Source organism: Camelus bactrianus, chromosome 7 (genome assembly GCF_048773025.1).
Source record: "Camelus bactrianus isolate YW-2024 breed Bactrian camel chromosome 7, ASM4877302v1, whole genome shotgun sequence".
In the NCBI taxonomy this organism is placed as follows: domain Eukaryota; kingdom Metazoa; phylum Chordata; class Mammalia; order Artiodactyla; family Camelidae; genus Camelus; species Camelus bactrianus.
The window spans coordinates 39,687,474-39,704,886 of NC_133545.1; the positions used below are offsets into that span (position 1 = coordinate 39,687,474).

The 17,413-nt window shown below is 38.5% G+C and overlaps 1 protein-coding gene across 11 annotated transcripts in view; it reads left to right on the top strand.

The window, feature by feature from the left end:
* Window positions 1-17,413, top strand: part of PDE1C (phosphodiesterase 1C) — a 437,096-nt gene that overhangs the window by 332,916 nt on the left and 86,767 nt on the right. For all 11 annotated transcript variants that reach the window (XM_074367275.1, XM_074367272.1, XM_074367270.1 and 8 more), the window contains 5 exons: window positions 209-322; window positions 2,141-2,323; window positions 3,261-3,327; window positions 8,423-8,539; window positions 10,470-10,610. In XM_074367275.1, coding sequence (XP_074223376.1) covers window positions 209-322; window positions 2,141-2,323; window positions 3,261-3,327; window positions 8,423-8,539; window positions 10,470-10,610 — 622 coding nt within the window. The remainder of the gene's footprint in view (window positions 1-208; window positions 323-2,140; window positions 2,324-3,260; window positions 3,328-8,422; window positions 8,540-10,469; window positions 10,611-17,413) is intronic.

Below are 17,413 nucleotides of genomic sequence, written 5' to 3' on the forward strand. Positions count from 1 at the left end.
TCGATTCATAGTGGCAAAAGTGTTTGCATTTATTTTATAACTTGCTCCTCTGGGAAATACTGGTCAGTTCTGTTGTTAAATTCGTATTTTCCTTTCAGATATATTGGAATAGAAAAAAATTATTTAATGACTGTAAACTTTGTCATTCTAAATTGTAAGATTATTTCTTGTTTCCTCTATTCATTGAATCGTGCCTTTTCCCCACTAGGTTACGGTCTTTGGTCAAACAGTTAGAGAGAGGGGAGGCTTCCGTGGTAGATCTTAAGAAGAACTTGGAATATGCAGCCACAGTGCTTGAATCCGTATACATTGATGAAACCAGGTAAGCTGAAATGACAAGAAGTTAGTGCAATGATGTAAGTGTTCTGTTATTTGGCTTTTCTGAAATGTCCCTCATGGCATGTAGGAGGTAGCATTCAAATGGTTGGGCTTGGAGCTTTAGTTTCCACAAATGAGGTGGATTTAGACATCACATAACCTCCATACCGCCTCATTTATAAAAGGAGCTAATTGAACTGATCCCATGTGCCCATTATGACAATGAAGTGAGATAATGGAGGAGGAGGAAAAGTAATTTTTAAAAATCTTACCAGAATTGTAATCAAATTTAGAGTTCCACTGGAATTGTTGTATATTATTCATCTCGGCTTAAAAATTATGTTCATGTTTTAATTCATGATTTCTATCTGTAAGTGGAGGCTCCTGAAGGGATGGAGAAGCATTTGTACTTAAACACCCAGTATTCCTCCCTCAGTACTTAGGTCTGTTACTGACTTTCTTAGCTGACTCCACTTGAATTATCCATAAATATTAAAGCACTTCCAGTTACTAAATGCTTTTGAAAAGTAACAAAATTGCTTTTCTTTTGAAAAAGGTTGAAATGGTAAATATGAAAGGCTTTTCTTCTTTTTTCTAATTCAGTCTGCTCTGTTAATATTTGTGATGTCTTACTTTGCTGTGTCAAATTCCAATTGGAAAGGATTTCCCAGTAATCTAAGAATTGTGTGACTTAGTTTTTGGTGACTTGCTTGGTTCCTAATTTAAGGAAATTTGATATCATGGTTTTCCCAAATTTACATTTTCTCCCCTTCCTTCCTACTGATGTGTCTAAAGAAAAAAAAAACACCCTTTTCATAGATACCTGTTTTTACTCATTTTTAGTAGGGCTTAATATAAGTATAAAATACAATTTTTAAAGTTTTATTGTAACTTTTGGCTATTTATGTTCCATTCTAGTCTGACCTAGGAACACATTTGAAAAATCTGCTAAGCATACCTGACGGATGGCTGAAATCACTGTGCTCAAATACAGAACTGCATTATTTTGGAAATTTTGCTTAAATTAGGCATTTAAGTTTCTGTACAATCCTGTCAAACTAGGGAGAATATCAGTTGGTATCACTTGGGTTCATTACTTCAGAGGACTGGGTTGGCGTGATTTTGGCAATACTTTGCAAAGTCTCTATTTTTCTTTTTAATTTATTTTTATTGCAATGTAATTGACATGCAATGTTGTGAAAGTTTAAGGTGTACAATGTGTTGACTTGATATATTTATGTATTACAATATGATTACCACCATAGTGTTAACTAACACCTAGATCACATCACATAATTGTTATTTTTTTGGGTAGAAACAATTACGATCTAGGTTGCTAGCAACTTTGAAGTTTATAATACAGTATTGTTGTCTCTAGCAACGTTTTTAAGTGCCATTATTTTTAAAACAATATAATGCGACGTGACCATCTATGAAATAAACCTCCCTGTGAATGCATTTTTAAATGAAAGGTTTAGTTAGATTCCATTCAGAGTCCACAAGTCTTCTAGGAATAAAGATACTTGATGCTCCTGAGTGCAGTGGGTCTGAGACCCACAGAGCCTGAGACAATGTATATTTGACTTTCTCTGATTCCTTTGGGTTTTTGTCCAGTCTGGTAGAGAAAGCCATCCTGAAGCACAAATGGTGGGCTTTCACGAGCTTTGCAAAAAGGTGCTGGATGTTTTTGGTGACCAATTTATTTTGGTTTCTTCACACCTGTTGTCTGCAGGTGGGGTGGCGAGAAGGAACAACTGCTTTGAACAGAGAGCTCTAACTTCAGAATTAATCTCAGTGTCCTGTTTGTGTTTCTTGGGTTCAGGCGACTCCTGGATACGGAGGATGAACTCAGTGACATTCAGTCAGACGCAGTGCCTTCTGAGGTCAGGGACTGGCTGGCCTCCACCTTCACGCGGCAGATGGGGATGATGCTCAGGAGGAGCGAGGAGAAGCCGCGGTTCAAGAGCATTGTCCACGCAGTGCAGGCTGGGATATTTGTGGAGAGGTAAAGACGGCTGCCTTCCAGTGACCAAAGCAGCAAAAGGAACACTGGTTTCTTATAAATGAAAGTTTTGCTTTGGTATGGTTTTGGTATCTATAAATGCTGAAAATTCTGGGTGGAAACAGATAGTCTTGAATGAGAGATGGCAAAAGCATATCTGTTTTCTCTGTAGCATCATTAGGGCAAGCTTTTGCCTTTGCTCAGAATTCTTTTCAACTAGAGATTTAGTTTGAGTTCAGTCTCTAATTTTAAAAGAAGGACATTATCTTATTCATTATCCTTTGACGTATTTGGTTGGTATCTACATTTGGAACAGATCAGGGACGCTCTGAGAATTGACCCACAGAGGAATTCATGAAGGGGTTTGAGTTCCCTGTGACACTTTCCAATTTTGTTAGTCATTTTGCTGTTTGAAATTAAATTGCCCCCCTTCCCCAGAAATCAATTTATTCTTCCTACAATCCTTATTACACAATTACACATTTTAGAAATGCCAGGGCCGGCTCGAAGTTCACCTGGGACATTTTTCTCTCTAGTTTTTGACAGTTCTAAAGAACAAACTCTTCTAAATGGGTTGCCCATAGGAGTTCTTTATTCAAGTTAAAGGACTGCATTACATACTGTCCACGCTATACTATAATTCACTTCCAGTAGAAGAGGAGACCTATTTTAATAATTTTAATTTCCAATTTGGGACACACAGACTTAATTTTTTTTGTTTCCAATGGTTTACATGTTTGAGATTGCTTTGATTTCATTTGAATTTAACACTTGGGCCACTTGAGAAACTATGAAAAAGGCTGTAAAAGAAATTTTAGGTTCTTTGGGTCATCAGATGACCAGACTTCTCCCTAACTGTCAATACTTGGTATAAGTCTGTGGCTTGCTAATTCTTCTCTATAAGATATAATATTGCATTTTCCCCCTCTTACTTTTCCAGAATGTATAGACGGACATCAAACATGGTTGGACTGAGCTACCCACCAGCTGTTATCGAAGCATTAAAGGTAATACTAATGAAAAGTTCTTACAGTGTGCCTGATACCCTATAAAAAGTACAGTTAAATTTTGTGTTAGAAAATGAGGTTTTCATTTACAGTTCATTTACATTTTTCCCAGTCATTCTTGACTTTTTTCTTTCATTATCTTTTTCTTATCTATTCTAACAGTATCACTATTGTTTCCGTCTTTGTATAGTCTTTTTTTTTTTTAATCGAACTCATTGTGGGTTTTGTTTCTTTCTGTTCCCTTGGAGTGTTGCGGAAAAATGTGTTACAGCTCAGTGTTATAGCTCAGTGTTACAGCTCAGTTGTGATAGCAACCTGGATCCGGGCGAGAGACCAAGCAGCACTCGGAGAGTTGGAGAACTCAGGTTTATTAAGCCAGCGGGCCCAGAGGAGTTAACTCTCCAAGATCTGGACCCCATCTGTAGGTTTACACAGGCCTTTATAGGCTGCCAGCTTACACTTTGCAACATGATATGCAAATAAAGTATAACAAAAGTTGACCAACTAGGAACAAGCTTTGTAGAAATAGACCAATCAGGAGGGAGAGAAATAACCAATCAGGAGTGAGGGAAATAACCAATCAGGAGTGAGCTCAGGGAACCAATAGAATTTTAGGAGTAAGCAAGCCTTTTCAGAGGCAAAAAGTGAGATAGAGCCCCCAGGTCAAGGAACCAGATGGTGCTGGCAGGAGAGTAGTGGCCCTGCCTGGGGGTCCCGCCGGTCTTTTTATGGGGCTTCCCGCCTCAGGAGTAGTTTAGTGATCTGTACAGTGATCTGGCATTATGAGAATCTGACTTTAGCCATAGGAGATCAAATTTATTCTGGTTATAAATATTCAATAATAAGAGGATCTTTGGTGATCATAATTCTGCCATTATTTGCTTATATACTCTATGTCCATCTTGTAGATGAAGAAACTAAGGCTCAGTGAGACTAAAAAAAAAAAAAAAAACCCCACAGAGATAAGAACTAAGGTTTGATACCAGAGTTCCAGGCACATAATAAGCTCTCAGTAACATTTTATTGCAAGATAGTATGTCCCCCAGAGCCCTCATCCTCTTTTATATCCTGTTTTCCCAAGACTCTCAATGAGCCCAGAAGTTCCATGGGAAGACTTACAGATGTTTGAATTTAAAGGGGCTAAATCCTACAGAATTACTCCCAATCCAACAAGCTCTTAGAGTTGTATAGAATATCCCTAAGAGCCCCAAATGGATATATATTCCTGTAGGTGTGTGTTGATTCAGACTCACTGGGCTGCGGGTATCCCAGGTGTGCTGAAGCTGATTTAGCTTCTGGATTTGAAGGAGGGTCTGTGCTAAGGCCCAGGATCACTAAGCTGGTTGACACTGCCTGGCGGCTGCACATGGAGTATATCCGCTTGTTCAGGGACATCCCAGCCTTCTGACTTTGGTTAAAGCTATTGTTGTCCTTCTCTAAAACCTGAAAAGTGTATTCCCTGATGATGTTTTCGGAAGATAATTTAAATTCCCTATTCACAGAATCGGGAATGGAAGTGCTTCTTGATCAATTTAATGTCAAGAAAGAGCCCTTGAGGGCCATTTTGATGATACATTTCAGAGTCCCTTTCTCTTGTCTCAGAGGTACTTACTAACTGAATTTGTGAGACCCTATATTTTCAGCTTCTCAGTTCTCCATTTTCTAGCTCTTCTTCAGTTATCTTTAGAACAGGAAGGGTGCTCAAGAAGGAAATGGCAAGAAGACACATGTTTTCTCTCCTCCCTGTTCAACCCTCACTCAAATGCCCAATACATCAGTGTAATTTACAGCAACATTTCCCATTTAATCTGTGAAATCACTTCATGAGATCTGATGTTTCATAACACCCACTATGAAATTACATTGATTTTCCTAACTGAACCTGAAACATTCAGTGAAAGTCTTAGGAACGTTAAAAGCGTCTTTTATCTTTAATTTCTTCCTTTATCGTGAATATAAATACAGATGGTTATACCGGTACTAAGAAATTTATGAAAATATTTCTTTCAAATTGGAGCATCTTTTCTATGCAAAATTACTGCAGAAATATGGAACAACCTGCGGTGTGCATAAATTGTTATTTTATGCCTAAGGAAAAGTAATTCTCAGAGGCACACATGTTGTCTTTCCGAGGGGGAAGTTACCTTGATGATTCAGACCAAGAATAAGTATTAACTCTGAATTGCTACCGTTCTCCACACTATTGCTGATATGAGCAAAGAAAGTGAGCTATTGTTTCTCTAGGCTCTGTGCCCTGTTTACTGAGGAAGTTCAAGACCTTTTTACAATGTAATATTTTTCTGCCTCCCTAGACTCTGGTTTTATTTGCAGTGGATTGGAAGTGAATTAGAAATTGGAGAGATGACACAGATTCTTTTTTTTTTTTTTAACCTAATGCCTGTTAGAAAAAGGTTATTTCCGCTCCACTGCCAGCAATTTATATGAAATCACGAATGTTTTCTTCTATTACGGAAAATTTCCCCAAAGCCCGAGAGAATACAATTCAATAAAATAATCATCATGCTACTGTCATGTTAACTTTTATGATTAATGTAAGAACATGGCATAAAATAACATTTAAGGAAGAGAAAAATTAACCACCACCAATCTCTAAATTTGAAATATGTTGCATTTTTGTTCTTTTCATTTTTTTTTTTCCATTCAGTAAATACCGGCTTCTGATTTGGAGTGCTGTGTCTCTAATCTTCTAAGGCAGGGTTATTGGAAATGGAGAATTGTGCTGTTCTTTAGAAGGGCGTCTGTTGTGTGACTCAGGAAGAGACACCTTGGACAGACTCCAAGTTCAAAGTGGGAGGAAATGAGGAGGATCAGGCTTGCTTCATGTTAGACTGATGGGAAGTCCATACAGTGTCTCTGTGGGAATGGTCCTTGGGCCAAATTTAGTTTAAAAAAAAAAAAGGCAGAATAGTTTAAGGCAGTTAAATTAGGTACTTGTTAAAATGCAGATCCCAGGCCACAAGCCAGGATTCTGCAGAGTCCTCCACCAGAAAATCAACATTTTTTTCTGAGCACCCCAGGCGGTTCTAAAGAGCACACAATTTGAGACTCACAGCTACGGCCTCCCCAAAATGAGGGGCTGGAGAGAACGTCCATCTCACTGTGTGTATTTATTCATCCTTCCCTTTCTCCAAGACCTAATATTCAGAATAAATCTTGACTCTTTTACTATGATAATCTCTTCATTTCTAGTGATAGAGAATCTTTCTCTTTTTTAATTTATTCCGATGAAAAGGATTAAAACTTGTCAGATAGGACAGAGTATTTTCCTACCTGCTGAGCTGTCAGTGGACTTTTCTTTAGGACTAATGGCCAGACAATGGATGTGATGGCAATGCCAATTATAGTTGCCAAAGTGAAGCTTTCGGTCTTGAGTTAATCTTAAATGGCCCCACTGTCTGTGGCCTAGGCCCTATTGGGGTACTTAGGGCTGTGTGGCCTGGGTCACAGCATGTATTCATTGAGTTTACAATGTCATCTGTCAGTTATGGTATCACTAGGGAGCGTCAGTGAAGTTTTCCTTGGTTCTGCTACCCAGTGTCATTAGATACTTCTTTTCATCTCTCTGAGGTTGTCATCTGTGAAACTGGGAAAGGTAATACTGATTTCTAGGGTTGTGAGGGTTTACAAATGTGCATCAACACATTGCACTGTGCCTGGCACAGGAAACATCCTCAATACTTGTGGTTATTTCTTTGGTTATTATAGTGGAGGAGAAATTATTGAAGGCTGAGGTGAGGTTACCACTAAGTGTGAATTGAAATAATCTATTTGAAACCCTTTTGGAAAGGGTTGGCTTTCTCTGTATTCAGTTTGGTTTTCCTGTGGCCTGGCATCCATGGGAGAGGCCCTTGATTGTCCTGGGTGGTCTTGGTGGTTGGGATATTTGGAGAGGGACAGGATTTGGATGGATAGGTGATGTCGGAATGCAGTGAGGGCTGAGGGGCAGTCACTCGGGCCAGCAGTTCTTGAGAATCAAGGTCTCCTCCAGGGGACCGTCTGACACCTAGCTTGGACTCATTGTGGTCTCTCTCACATGGGTCCTTATTATCATGCTCAGGGCAGTACCCTTTCTTTAACTGCTCAGAGTGAGACTCTTAACATGCTGAGAAACCAAATGACTGTTGCTTTAATTATTACTTAAACACACCTTTGTTTATAATGCCCACAAATAGCTAGTAATAAATCAAAGACACATCAGACAATGTTTACATATATTTTGGAGTAGATATTTATAGACAAATAAGGCTTTGAACTTCAAGAACAGTATGTAAGGAGAGTGTCCAGCTTAGCTCTTAGTTTTACTTTTTTCAGTAAAGTGACTTACAGATTTGAGGACTCAGTCCCCAGATCAGTGACTAAAGAAGGGGTAGCATTTTTCTGTCTTGCGAAATGAAGGCTTGCCCTGTGGTTTCAGCTCAGCAGTTTGGATCATTGAAATGACACATTATTTTGTAGTCTGTATCATGTTTCTGAACACTTTTAAGTGGATTAACATTCTCAATGGTAGACTAAGAGGAAGTAAGTAGATAGTATCAAGGGGCTGGGAGGAAATTTAGAGTAGAGAACACCCTAGGTTGTTGTGAAGTCCACTAAAATTTTGGAATTCAGCAGATGTCATGGAGAGTTAATGGAAAGAACCTGAATTTAGGTGTCGGTTGAACATGTGTTTGTGTTTTGGCCCCACGTTTGTCCCTAACGCTTACTCTCCATGGGTCTCAGTGAAATTAGGAACGTCTAAGTTTTCTCATTTGTGACGTGTGACTGATAATGCCTACCACTAAGAGTTGTCTTCAGGATAAATTGTATATTTATTACTGATCATAGTGCCTAGTGTATGGTAGACACCCCATGAGTTATAGCTATTGTTATTACTAATAAGGCTATTTAATATTTCATCAGTAAACGCCATATAGGACTGCCAGATTGGAAAAAGTCTGAGAGTTGAAAGGGTATTAGAGTCTCAGGCTGTGAAATTGCACGTGAGGGCTGCAGGCTCAACTGCAAAGTAGGGAAATTGGTGGCTGTGTAAGTAGCTGCCGACTAATGCTTTCTTTCTCTCCACCCTGCCCTGTAGGATGTGGACAAGTGGTCCTTTGATGTCTTTTCCCTCAATGAAGCCAGCGGAGATCATGCACTGAAATTCATTTTCTATGAATTACTGACACGCTATGATCTGATCAGCCGTTTCAAGGTCAGTGTCTAATCAAAAAAAAAAAAAAAGAACTGCACACATTTGTCCATCCTTGCATGACTCTTGGGCTAAGACCAAAGGAATCCTTTTAATATAGACTGAAAATTGCTCTGGATGACGTGGGAAGCATCATCTGGACAGCCGCTGCCACGAACTCCTCTGTGTTGAGACTTTTCATTATTCCCTTGCCTGGTGGGCTCATCGGCAGGGGAGAGAGAGGCTGGAGCTGCCCATTTAGATGCCAGTCTTCCTAGAAGCACAGCTGGCAGCCTGAGATCTCATTTCAGCCAGACTTTGTGTGCTCATGACCACCACCGGCGAGGGGACAGTAATGGAGACACAGCACACATCTGTCGTCTCCACAGACTTCTCTTTCGGACACTTGGCTCAAATTCAGACACATACTCTCACTTATCATCGGTGACAAATCATTGGTGTTTCCCGGTCATTCATGCTTCAAATTAATTCTTCAGCTTTAAGTACAGAGCGTGAATGGTTTCCAGTGTTCCCCCTCCTCAGTCTTCTAGTTGCACAGACTGTGAAGGTGGGGCAGGTTCTCAAGGGAGCCTGTGCTCTCATCTGCTGGCGTCTGTCCTATCACACCCTCACACTTCTCTCATCATGTGGGTGAGCCTCCAGAAAAGTTAGGTCTCTCTCTATATAACATACTGATTTCTCTGGACTGCATGACTCTCTATCACTTTCCTAAAGACTGTACATTTGGGGGTGTATTTCTTGCATAGCCATAAACACTTTATGGCAATGATCTTTAGTTTCTTTTGCATCAGAAACCTGCTTGAAGATCCGGTGGATGCTCCAGATCCTTTCCTCAGAAGAAGTCTCCTATGCACACATGCACACCTTTACCTAGCGTTTCAGTGGCTCACAGATCTCCAAGGAACACCCCAGAGAACCCAGCTTCATTGGATCTTCATTTTTACAAATGATAATGAATTAATCTCTCACTTCTAAAAGGCTGTATTTAAATTTTTAAATCCACAAATAGTAAATATGGAAGAATGTGTCTGAAGAAGAAGATGATACTCTCACAAAGCACGAGAGTAGTGTTTTCCTAATTTTTTTCTTATGAATGTGATTTTTAGTCTCCTGGAACACACCTTTCCTTTTCCCCCAGTCTTGTGCTCGATAATTTACCTTAAACCAAGGAATTGATCTAGAAAATGAGTACAACGAGTGTTTTCCAAGTCTCCTTATTTTGTACATGCATTTTGCAGTTGTTCACTTTCTGTCACATAGAAAAAGAAGGCATGTGTATTATATATATTTGAGGCAGAAAGCAGCTAGGCTAATTGGAAACATTTTTCCAAATTGCAAGGCGCCAACAATAAATTGCCAAGTAATAAGCACAAGATCACAGCTTGTTTCTGTCGTAGAACAGACTATCACTTTTTTTTTTGCTTTGTTTTCTTTCTCACCTGTCCAGTGTACACAATCTCTCCTCCTAAAGGGTGCAGTTTTCAGAAGGCAGCAGCTTGTGTTTGCTGTGCAATCATTTCATAACTTAAGATCTTTGTGTATTTTATGTTTTCCCGCAAGTAAATGAGATGCTGCATAGTATGTGTTCATTTGTTTCTCAAGAAATAAAGACGCCAGCCTTTGCCTGAGAAATAAATGAACACCTACCCTTTTGCCCTTAATTTTTTTAAGTTGATCCTGTGTCATTACCCTGGGCCTCTGAAGCGAAGAACAAAGAACAATTTGCCGGGTGGACCAGGGACTTCCTGTTAGATTTTCAAATTATCCAATAACCTGTTCAGTGATTTTTTTTTTAACTAACTTTGGAAAGTTCTAATTTCCTCATGCGATATGTTACACCTTCAGAAAGAGACAGTTAGAATGCCTTAGACGTTTGCATCCTTACTCGGAGCTGCAGAATCATTAGCTAACTCACCTTGCCACTCTCTTTCAGATTCCCATTTCTGCACTTGTCTCCTTTGTGGAGGCCCTGGAGGTGGGATACAGCAAGCACAAAAATCCTTATCACAATTTAATGCATGCTGCCGACGTCACACAGACTGTGCATTACCTCCTCTATAAGACGGGAGTAGCAGTAAGTACAGATAGGAACTCAGATGACACAAAAGATGTGATGACGATTTTTTTTTTAAATTGGAGACTATTTCTGTTCTGATGAGGTTGAGCCCACAAGAAGTGCAACCAGTCGTGGAAAATCTTGGGGTCATTTATTACCATTGAATGTTTTTCCATCCTGGACTTGATGAAAGAAACATCTGGTAGTGACTTGCATCCTTACTAGGCTATGGCCAAATTAAGTATAATTTCTGTAACCAAAAATGTATTTCCAGATATGGACAGTGATACCACTAATCTCTTGTTATGGTCAATCACAGTGATATCCATACTTAGCAACTATATTGTATATAATTAGCTTTTGGTTTAAACCAGTAGATCCTTTTCCCAAGGGCTGTGGTTATTCTTATCCTATTTATGTGTGTTTGATTTTTTTGGACCTTAGAGTCAATTGTTACCTCCAGCCGTTTGGAATTTTCTTGCTTATTTTGCTCCAGCATTTAGCTCTTTAGGTGTATTTGAATCTCTGTTCTGTAATTCATTGTATTAACAAACCCATTCAACTTGGTAATCTATGCCTTTGCCCTCTTTGCCCTGATGCAAGCCATCCATTTTAAAGATATAGCTGTTACTTACAAACAGCTAGGTCTCTATGACTTTTCACTCAGAAATCTTCTTCAGAATTGACGTCAAGATAGACGTTCTTTGGTTGTGGTTATTAATTAGCCCATAAACCCAATACACATTTGTTATCTTTTCCAAGGGCATGTCAGAAGGCTTGGTCTAATATCTCACTGAATTAAATTCGGAATACAGTGGGAGGAGTGTGGGCTCTGGAGCTAGATGTAGTTGGATATAAATCTTCGCTTAATTACTTACTAGATTTTGTGACCTATGATACATCGCTTGAATCTCTGAGCCCGGATTTCCGCATTTCTAAAATGGTGGAAAGTATTCTGTCTTGTAGAAGTATGGTGAGGGTTAGGAAGCACAGGTAGGAAGTAGAAATAAAGTATCAAAAATATGAAGTGTGCTGTCTGCTTCATAACAGAAGCTCAACAGTTAAGAATTATTGTTATTCAAACTTCATGAGATTTTCCACAAACCTCTCTCATTGGTTTTCATTTCTCCTTTATTGTAAAGCTGACTTCTTAAAAATACTATTTAAAGAGCTGTTTTTAAATGCTAATGTCATAGAGGGTTTCTGCCAGAAATTTAAGGCAAGTGTTATAGTTAATGGTGGTTCCATAAAAGCATGGAGCAAAACAGGGATGCCCGCATTTATATTGCGAGTGAGCATTTTTCTGAGGTCTCAGTCAGTGCAGTATGGTATCTACAAAAGTTGAAGAAGCATCTTGTGAAAATAATTTGATCATCTCCTCCAAAAAACAAGCAAACAAAAAAACCAACTATAAATTATTAGATCAAATAAAAGATCTCAATAATATATGGATAAAATAGTCGTCCTGTACAGTGGAAATTAACAAGTATAATAGAAAAACATACTTTCCCAACAGTTTTTAAAAATCTATAAATTACCCACAAAGAACTTCAAAATTAATGAAAAGGAAACTGTGAAACTAAATGAAAGGGTACAAAAATAATGTTTAAATAAGTGAAGAAATGAACCATGTTTTTAATAGAAAGCCTCGGTATTAAACAGATGTCAGTTTTCCTCAAATTAATCTGTAAATTCAAAGCAATACCAATAAAAATACCAGTGGGATTTAACATGAAACATGATAAGCTGAGTCTGAAATTTACATAAATTAGATATTTAACAACCTTAGGAAAAAAAGTTTTGAAAAAGACAACGTATGTGGCGGGCTAGTTCTTACTATACTAGATACTAAAATACCTGCTGGAGCTACAGTAATAAAAAACAGTGTGGTATTTGTACAAAAATAGAAAAATACATTAATGGAATGTATTAGAGTTTGAAAAACTGAACCCAGAGTTTTATTGAGCCCTAATTATGTGCCGGGTACTTTTTATAGAATGAGAATACAATAGTGTTCTTACAGAACTTACACTCTAGTGGGTGATTACAGATAGACGACCAATGAAAAAGTAAACAAGAAAGTATCACTAGTGTTCTGCAGAGAATTAAAATAGGGCGCCCACATAGGGAAAACTGGGAGTTTTATTAGATAATCAGGAAAGGCATCTCTCCGGAGGTAAGATTTAATCCGAGACAGTCCAGCTTTGTAGGCCTGGGTAGTGAGTTCCAGGGTGATTCTAAGTGCAGTGTGAGGCCACTGAAGGGTTTTAGACAGGGCAATGAGGTGATCTGATAAAGATTTGACAAGGATTACTGTGGAGAATGGCTCTCGAGGCAGCTGGTTAGAAGAGTAGTGCAGAGTCTCCTGGAGGGATAGTGGTAGTTTGGACGAGGAAGGACATTGCTGGGACATAGGGACAAAAAATCTGTTTCTGAGGTTGAGTTAAAGGAATTGAATGGTGAATAGGGTTTGAGATATTAAGGAGAGGAATTGAGAGTATATCTTAGATTTCTGGTTTGATAAACAGGGTTGATGACAGTCTGATAGCAAAGCAGGCTTTGGGGGAAGGAAAGGTCAAGAGGTTTCTGATTTAGACGTGTTGAGTTTAAGATCTTTATTAGATATCAGTGTGGTGATGTCAAGCAGGAAGAAAACTAAAGGAGTCTAGAGTTCTGGGGAGAGGTCAGGGATGGACACACAGATTAGGCAATCATGAACGTATCAACATTATTTAAGGACATGGAACCAGATGGGATGATCTAAAGAGAGGGTATGAATGGAGAAGTAGAAGGGACTCTGAAATGAGTCCTGGAGCAGTCTAAAGTTTAAATGAGGGTAAAGAATTAAATGCAACAACAGTAACTAAAAAAGAGTGGCCAGTAACATTGGGACAAAACTCAAGAGAGTGTGGGGCCATGGAAGCCAAGGAAAGAAAGTGCCCCAAAAGAGAATTGTGACTTGTATGGGACATGCCGAAAGGTTGAGTAGGATGAAGACAGAGAAGTGACCACTGCCTTTGGCAACATGGAAGTCATTGGTGCCCTTGTCATGAGCAGTCCCGGTGGTTTGGTGGGGATGGAACATGGACCGGAGTATAATGAAGACAGAGTTGCAGGTGAGAAGGTGAGGATTTGTCTATAGAAAACAGGAAAGATTACTTAGTTCAAAAAATGTTTTGGGGACAGTTCATTTGGAAAAAACATAATGTTTTTGTTCTACTAAAAATCACTCACCAAATATCAGACAAATGAATTAAAGATGTGAGTGAGTACAAAAATTAAAAATTTGCTCAAACTGGAAGAAAATATAAGAATATGTTTACAGCCTTGAAACAGGAAATTCTTAAATAAGCATTGAAACACAAAGTTATATAACAAAATATTGATTATTTTGAGTACATTAAAACTCTCTGTGGAATAAAAAAACATCACAATGAAGTAAGTATATGAGGAAAATATAGAGAGAGCAAAGATTAAGATCCAGATTATATAAATAAATCAACTAGAAAATGGCACAAAGTCCATAGAAAAATAGGAGGAAGCTCAGTCACAGAGTGAAGATTGTCCTGTCAGAATGTCTTGGTCATGGGCTGAATTTTGTCCAACCCCCTCCACCACCACCAGATTCTTGTGGTGAAGTCCTAAACTGCAGTGCCTCAGAATGTGACTGTATTTGGAGATGGGGACTTTACAGAGGAAGTTCTGGTAAAATAAGGTCGTATGGGTGGACCCTAAGCCAATATGACTTGTGTCCTTATAAGAAGAGTAGATTAGGGCACAGGCATGCAGGTGCTCTGAGGAAAGACCATGTGAGGACACGACAAGTCTGACTTCTGAGGCCATGTGTTTAAATATTTAGCCATGCTTCTGCAATGCTGGTAGCAAAAAGAAAGAGCCCTTGATAATCTTACACCTCAGGATCCTCATGTGTACTTCAAAGTATTGTGGTGAGGACCAAAATGGATGTGAATGTGTACTCTGAATTCATCTATGTGTATAGTTCTATGTCATATTATTGTATATTATATATAGTTAGTACCTGCTGTGTACCGTGTACTATGGAGACATAAAGGTGAATCATACACAGCCTTTTTAGCCCTCTGGAAAAACTCCCAAGCCTTCATGCTAATACAAGTTATCATTAACATAGATGTTATATCATAGCAGCCAGTGATCATGATATCCTGCATACTGTTTTAAAATGATCTCATTTGCCACTGAATTTTCATTATCAATTCGGGGCCATATTCAGAATAATTCTTAAATGTAGAAACTACTTCCTGCCTACTCTCTTGCAAATGCAGCTCAAAACAAACTTCTTTCAATGCAAGCTTACAAAAACAGTAGGAAGCATTCCGATGAATGGAGAACAAACATATTGTTACTCTAACCTTTCATTACAAACCAAGTGGGAAAAAATACTTGAAATCATTTCAGTTTTATAAACTGTAAGACATAGGGAATCAAAAGATCCTATTGATAAAGTGACGTCTGGGCCTCAACATCAACAGTATTACTCATTGTAGTCTGTTTATATTACTCATTACTGCTTAACTTAGATGCCTGGAAGGTGCTTGAATCTTTTGCTCATGTCTAAGAGAAATTCCTTAAACAGAATTAAATTGAAGACTTGATTGAATAGATATAAACCAGACTCCAAGCTCCAGTCTGCTTTTGAGTTAAAAAGATTCCAAACTCCAAAGTTATCCTTTGGCCCTTTCGTTGCTTTTATCAGGCAAGAAACCATTAATTTTCCTTTTGCTTATTTTTTTGGAGGCTAGGATCTGTGACTTGTACCTTGTTATACTTTGATAAATCTGGAATAAAATTTATGTGGAACTTAACTTTCTGACTCTTTATGGGTTGTCATAAAATCTTCTGGGTTCACAGTAATGAATTTGGAAAAAGGCAAGGAAATCTGAGCCATATGAAAATGTGAAATCCAGTTTCTCTCAAAATTGCTTCTCCCACTTGCTCTGTTTCTATTAATGATGCCATCTAACACTACCCACCTTTTTTTTTCAGCCACTCAGGCTAGGGGTGCCGAGGTCATCTTTAATGCATTGTTCTCTTTGACAGCAACATCTTCCCGCCCTTCTGCTTTCAGTTAACCACTAAGCCATAAGGATTCTAACTCTGTATTGTCTGTACATCCTATAGGGATATTCCAGTCCAAAAGTACAGCTCTTACTTCTCTTTTATTTGTGCTCTCTGCTCTCATTTGGCCCTCTCATTGGCACGTTGACCGTATTGCTTTTTTGCACGTAAACTTCACTGACTGCTGAATTTGCTGTGTTCTCACCCTGGCTTTTAATGCCTGTCATCCCAGGGCCCTGCTCAACCCTCACTCCTGCTCGGCGATAGGGAAGCATTTCCTTACTGCTGAGGAATCAGCTTTTGCCCCTGGGACTTGCTCAGTTGTTCATTCTGAAAATGCCCAACAACATTGTTGCTCAGCCCAGTCTAAATTATGGTTTCTTGTTTGTTGTGTGCTCATTTAATCATTTGTTGTTTTTGGTTGATTAGAAGTAGGTTACACTTAAGATAGGATTTTGTCAGTATATTTGGATAAGGAGGGGAGTCACACTGATATTTGTAATGTGAGAACTGTGGTTATGTAGTTACGTAGACATCTTCTGCTGGCTAGGCTGAAGCTCTGTGATTCAGATTTGTTTAGGTGGTACGCTGTCTCCCATTCATAATCTTATTTTAGAATGTTAAATTAACTTGGCATGAGCTTGGAGGAAGAGATACATCGATGAGGGGACTGGATAGAGGGAGTTGGGGCAGATGGGTGGGGACAGGTATTAGGGAAGGAAACAAAGACAGTGCTAAAATGAAAAAAATATGAATGGAAAATATCAAGAAAATTTGTAATATAAAATCATACCTATGTAATTTCATGAAAAATTGAGTAAACATATGAACTGACCCAAAGGAAAAGTGGCTTAAAGATTATAAGTGAGATCTCTGGAGTCAGAGTGTGTGGCTTGTCACTGGACTAGCTGTGAGACTTTGGGTACCACACTGAACCTCTCCCAGCTTCAGTTTTCTCATCTATAAAATGGGGATGACAGCAGTACCTCCCTTTATGCAGTTGTGTGTGTTGCATGAGTTTCTTTAAGTAGTCTGACACAAAGTGAGTTCCTGTTAGGTGGTAACCCTGTTGAGGATGCCCTTTGCTGCTTTCAGGATAGATTTTAGTTTTCTTGCAATTTGCACGTATTTATTCATCTCTTGTTCATTTAATTTTGTTGACTTTTTCATCTTATGTTGTTTTCTCCTCGTGTCTTTCTGTTCCTGGTACTTCAATTTGATTTTTGAAATGTATTATCAAGGATGCTAAATGTTTCCTGACATTTCATGCAGGATTCTGCTAGAAATCATTTTTAAAAGTGTAGTTTTTTCCTGAGTTATTTCCGTGCTCATTCTTTCCCTCACTATGGAGTCTTTTTTCCATAGGTTGTATGTAGTTTATTTTTCCCTTAGCCATCCTCAAAAGAGGCAATAATTTCAAGAAGTCTCTTAGATGAAACTTAGATGACCAAGATTAGTAGTTAATTGAAAAAAAAAGTTACAGTGAGAATTATTAAAAATTGATTTGTTCATTTTTAAATCATTTTGTTAAATTAAATCAAATAAATATATTCTGTTCATTAATCTTTAATTCAGACTTGAGGCTGCTTTCTGAATTCTGCTAATTTAGGGACTCATATCTGTCCTACATTAACCCTACCCTTGTCTAAGACTTCTGGTTTCATTTCTTTAAAAGGAAATGGGACCCTAAAATACTTATGAAGAAAACTGAGTGCAGAATTAAC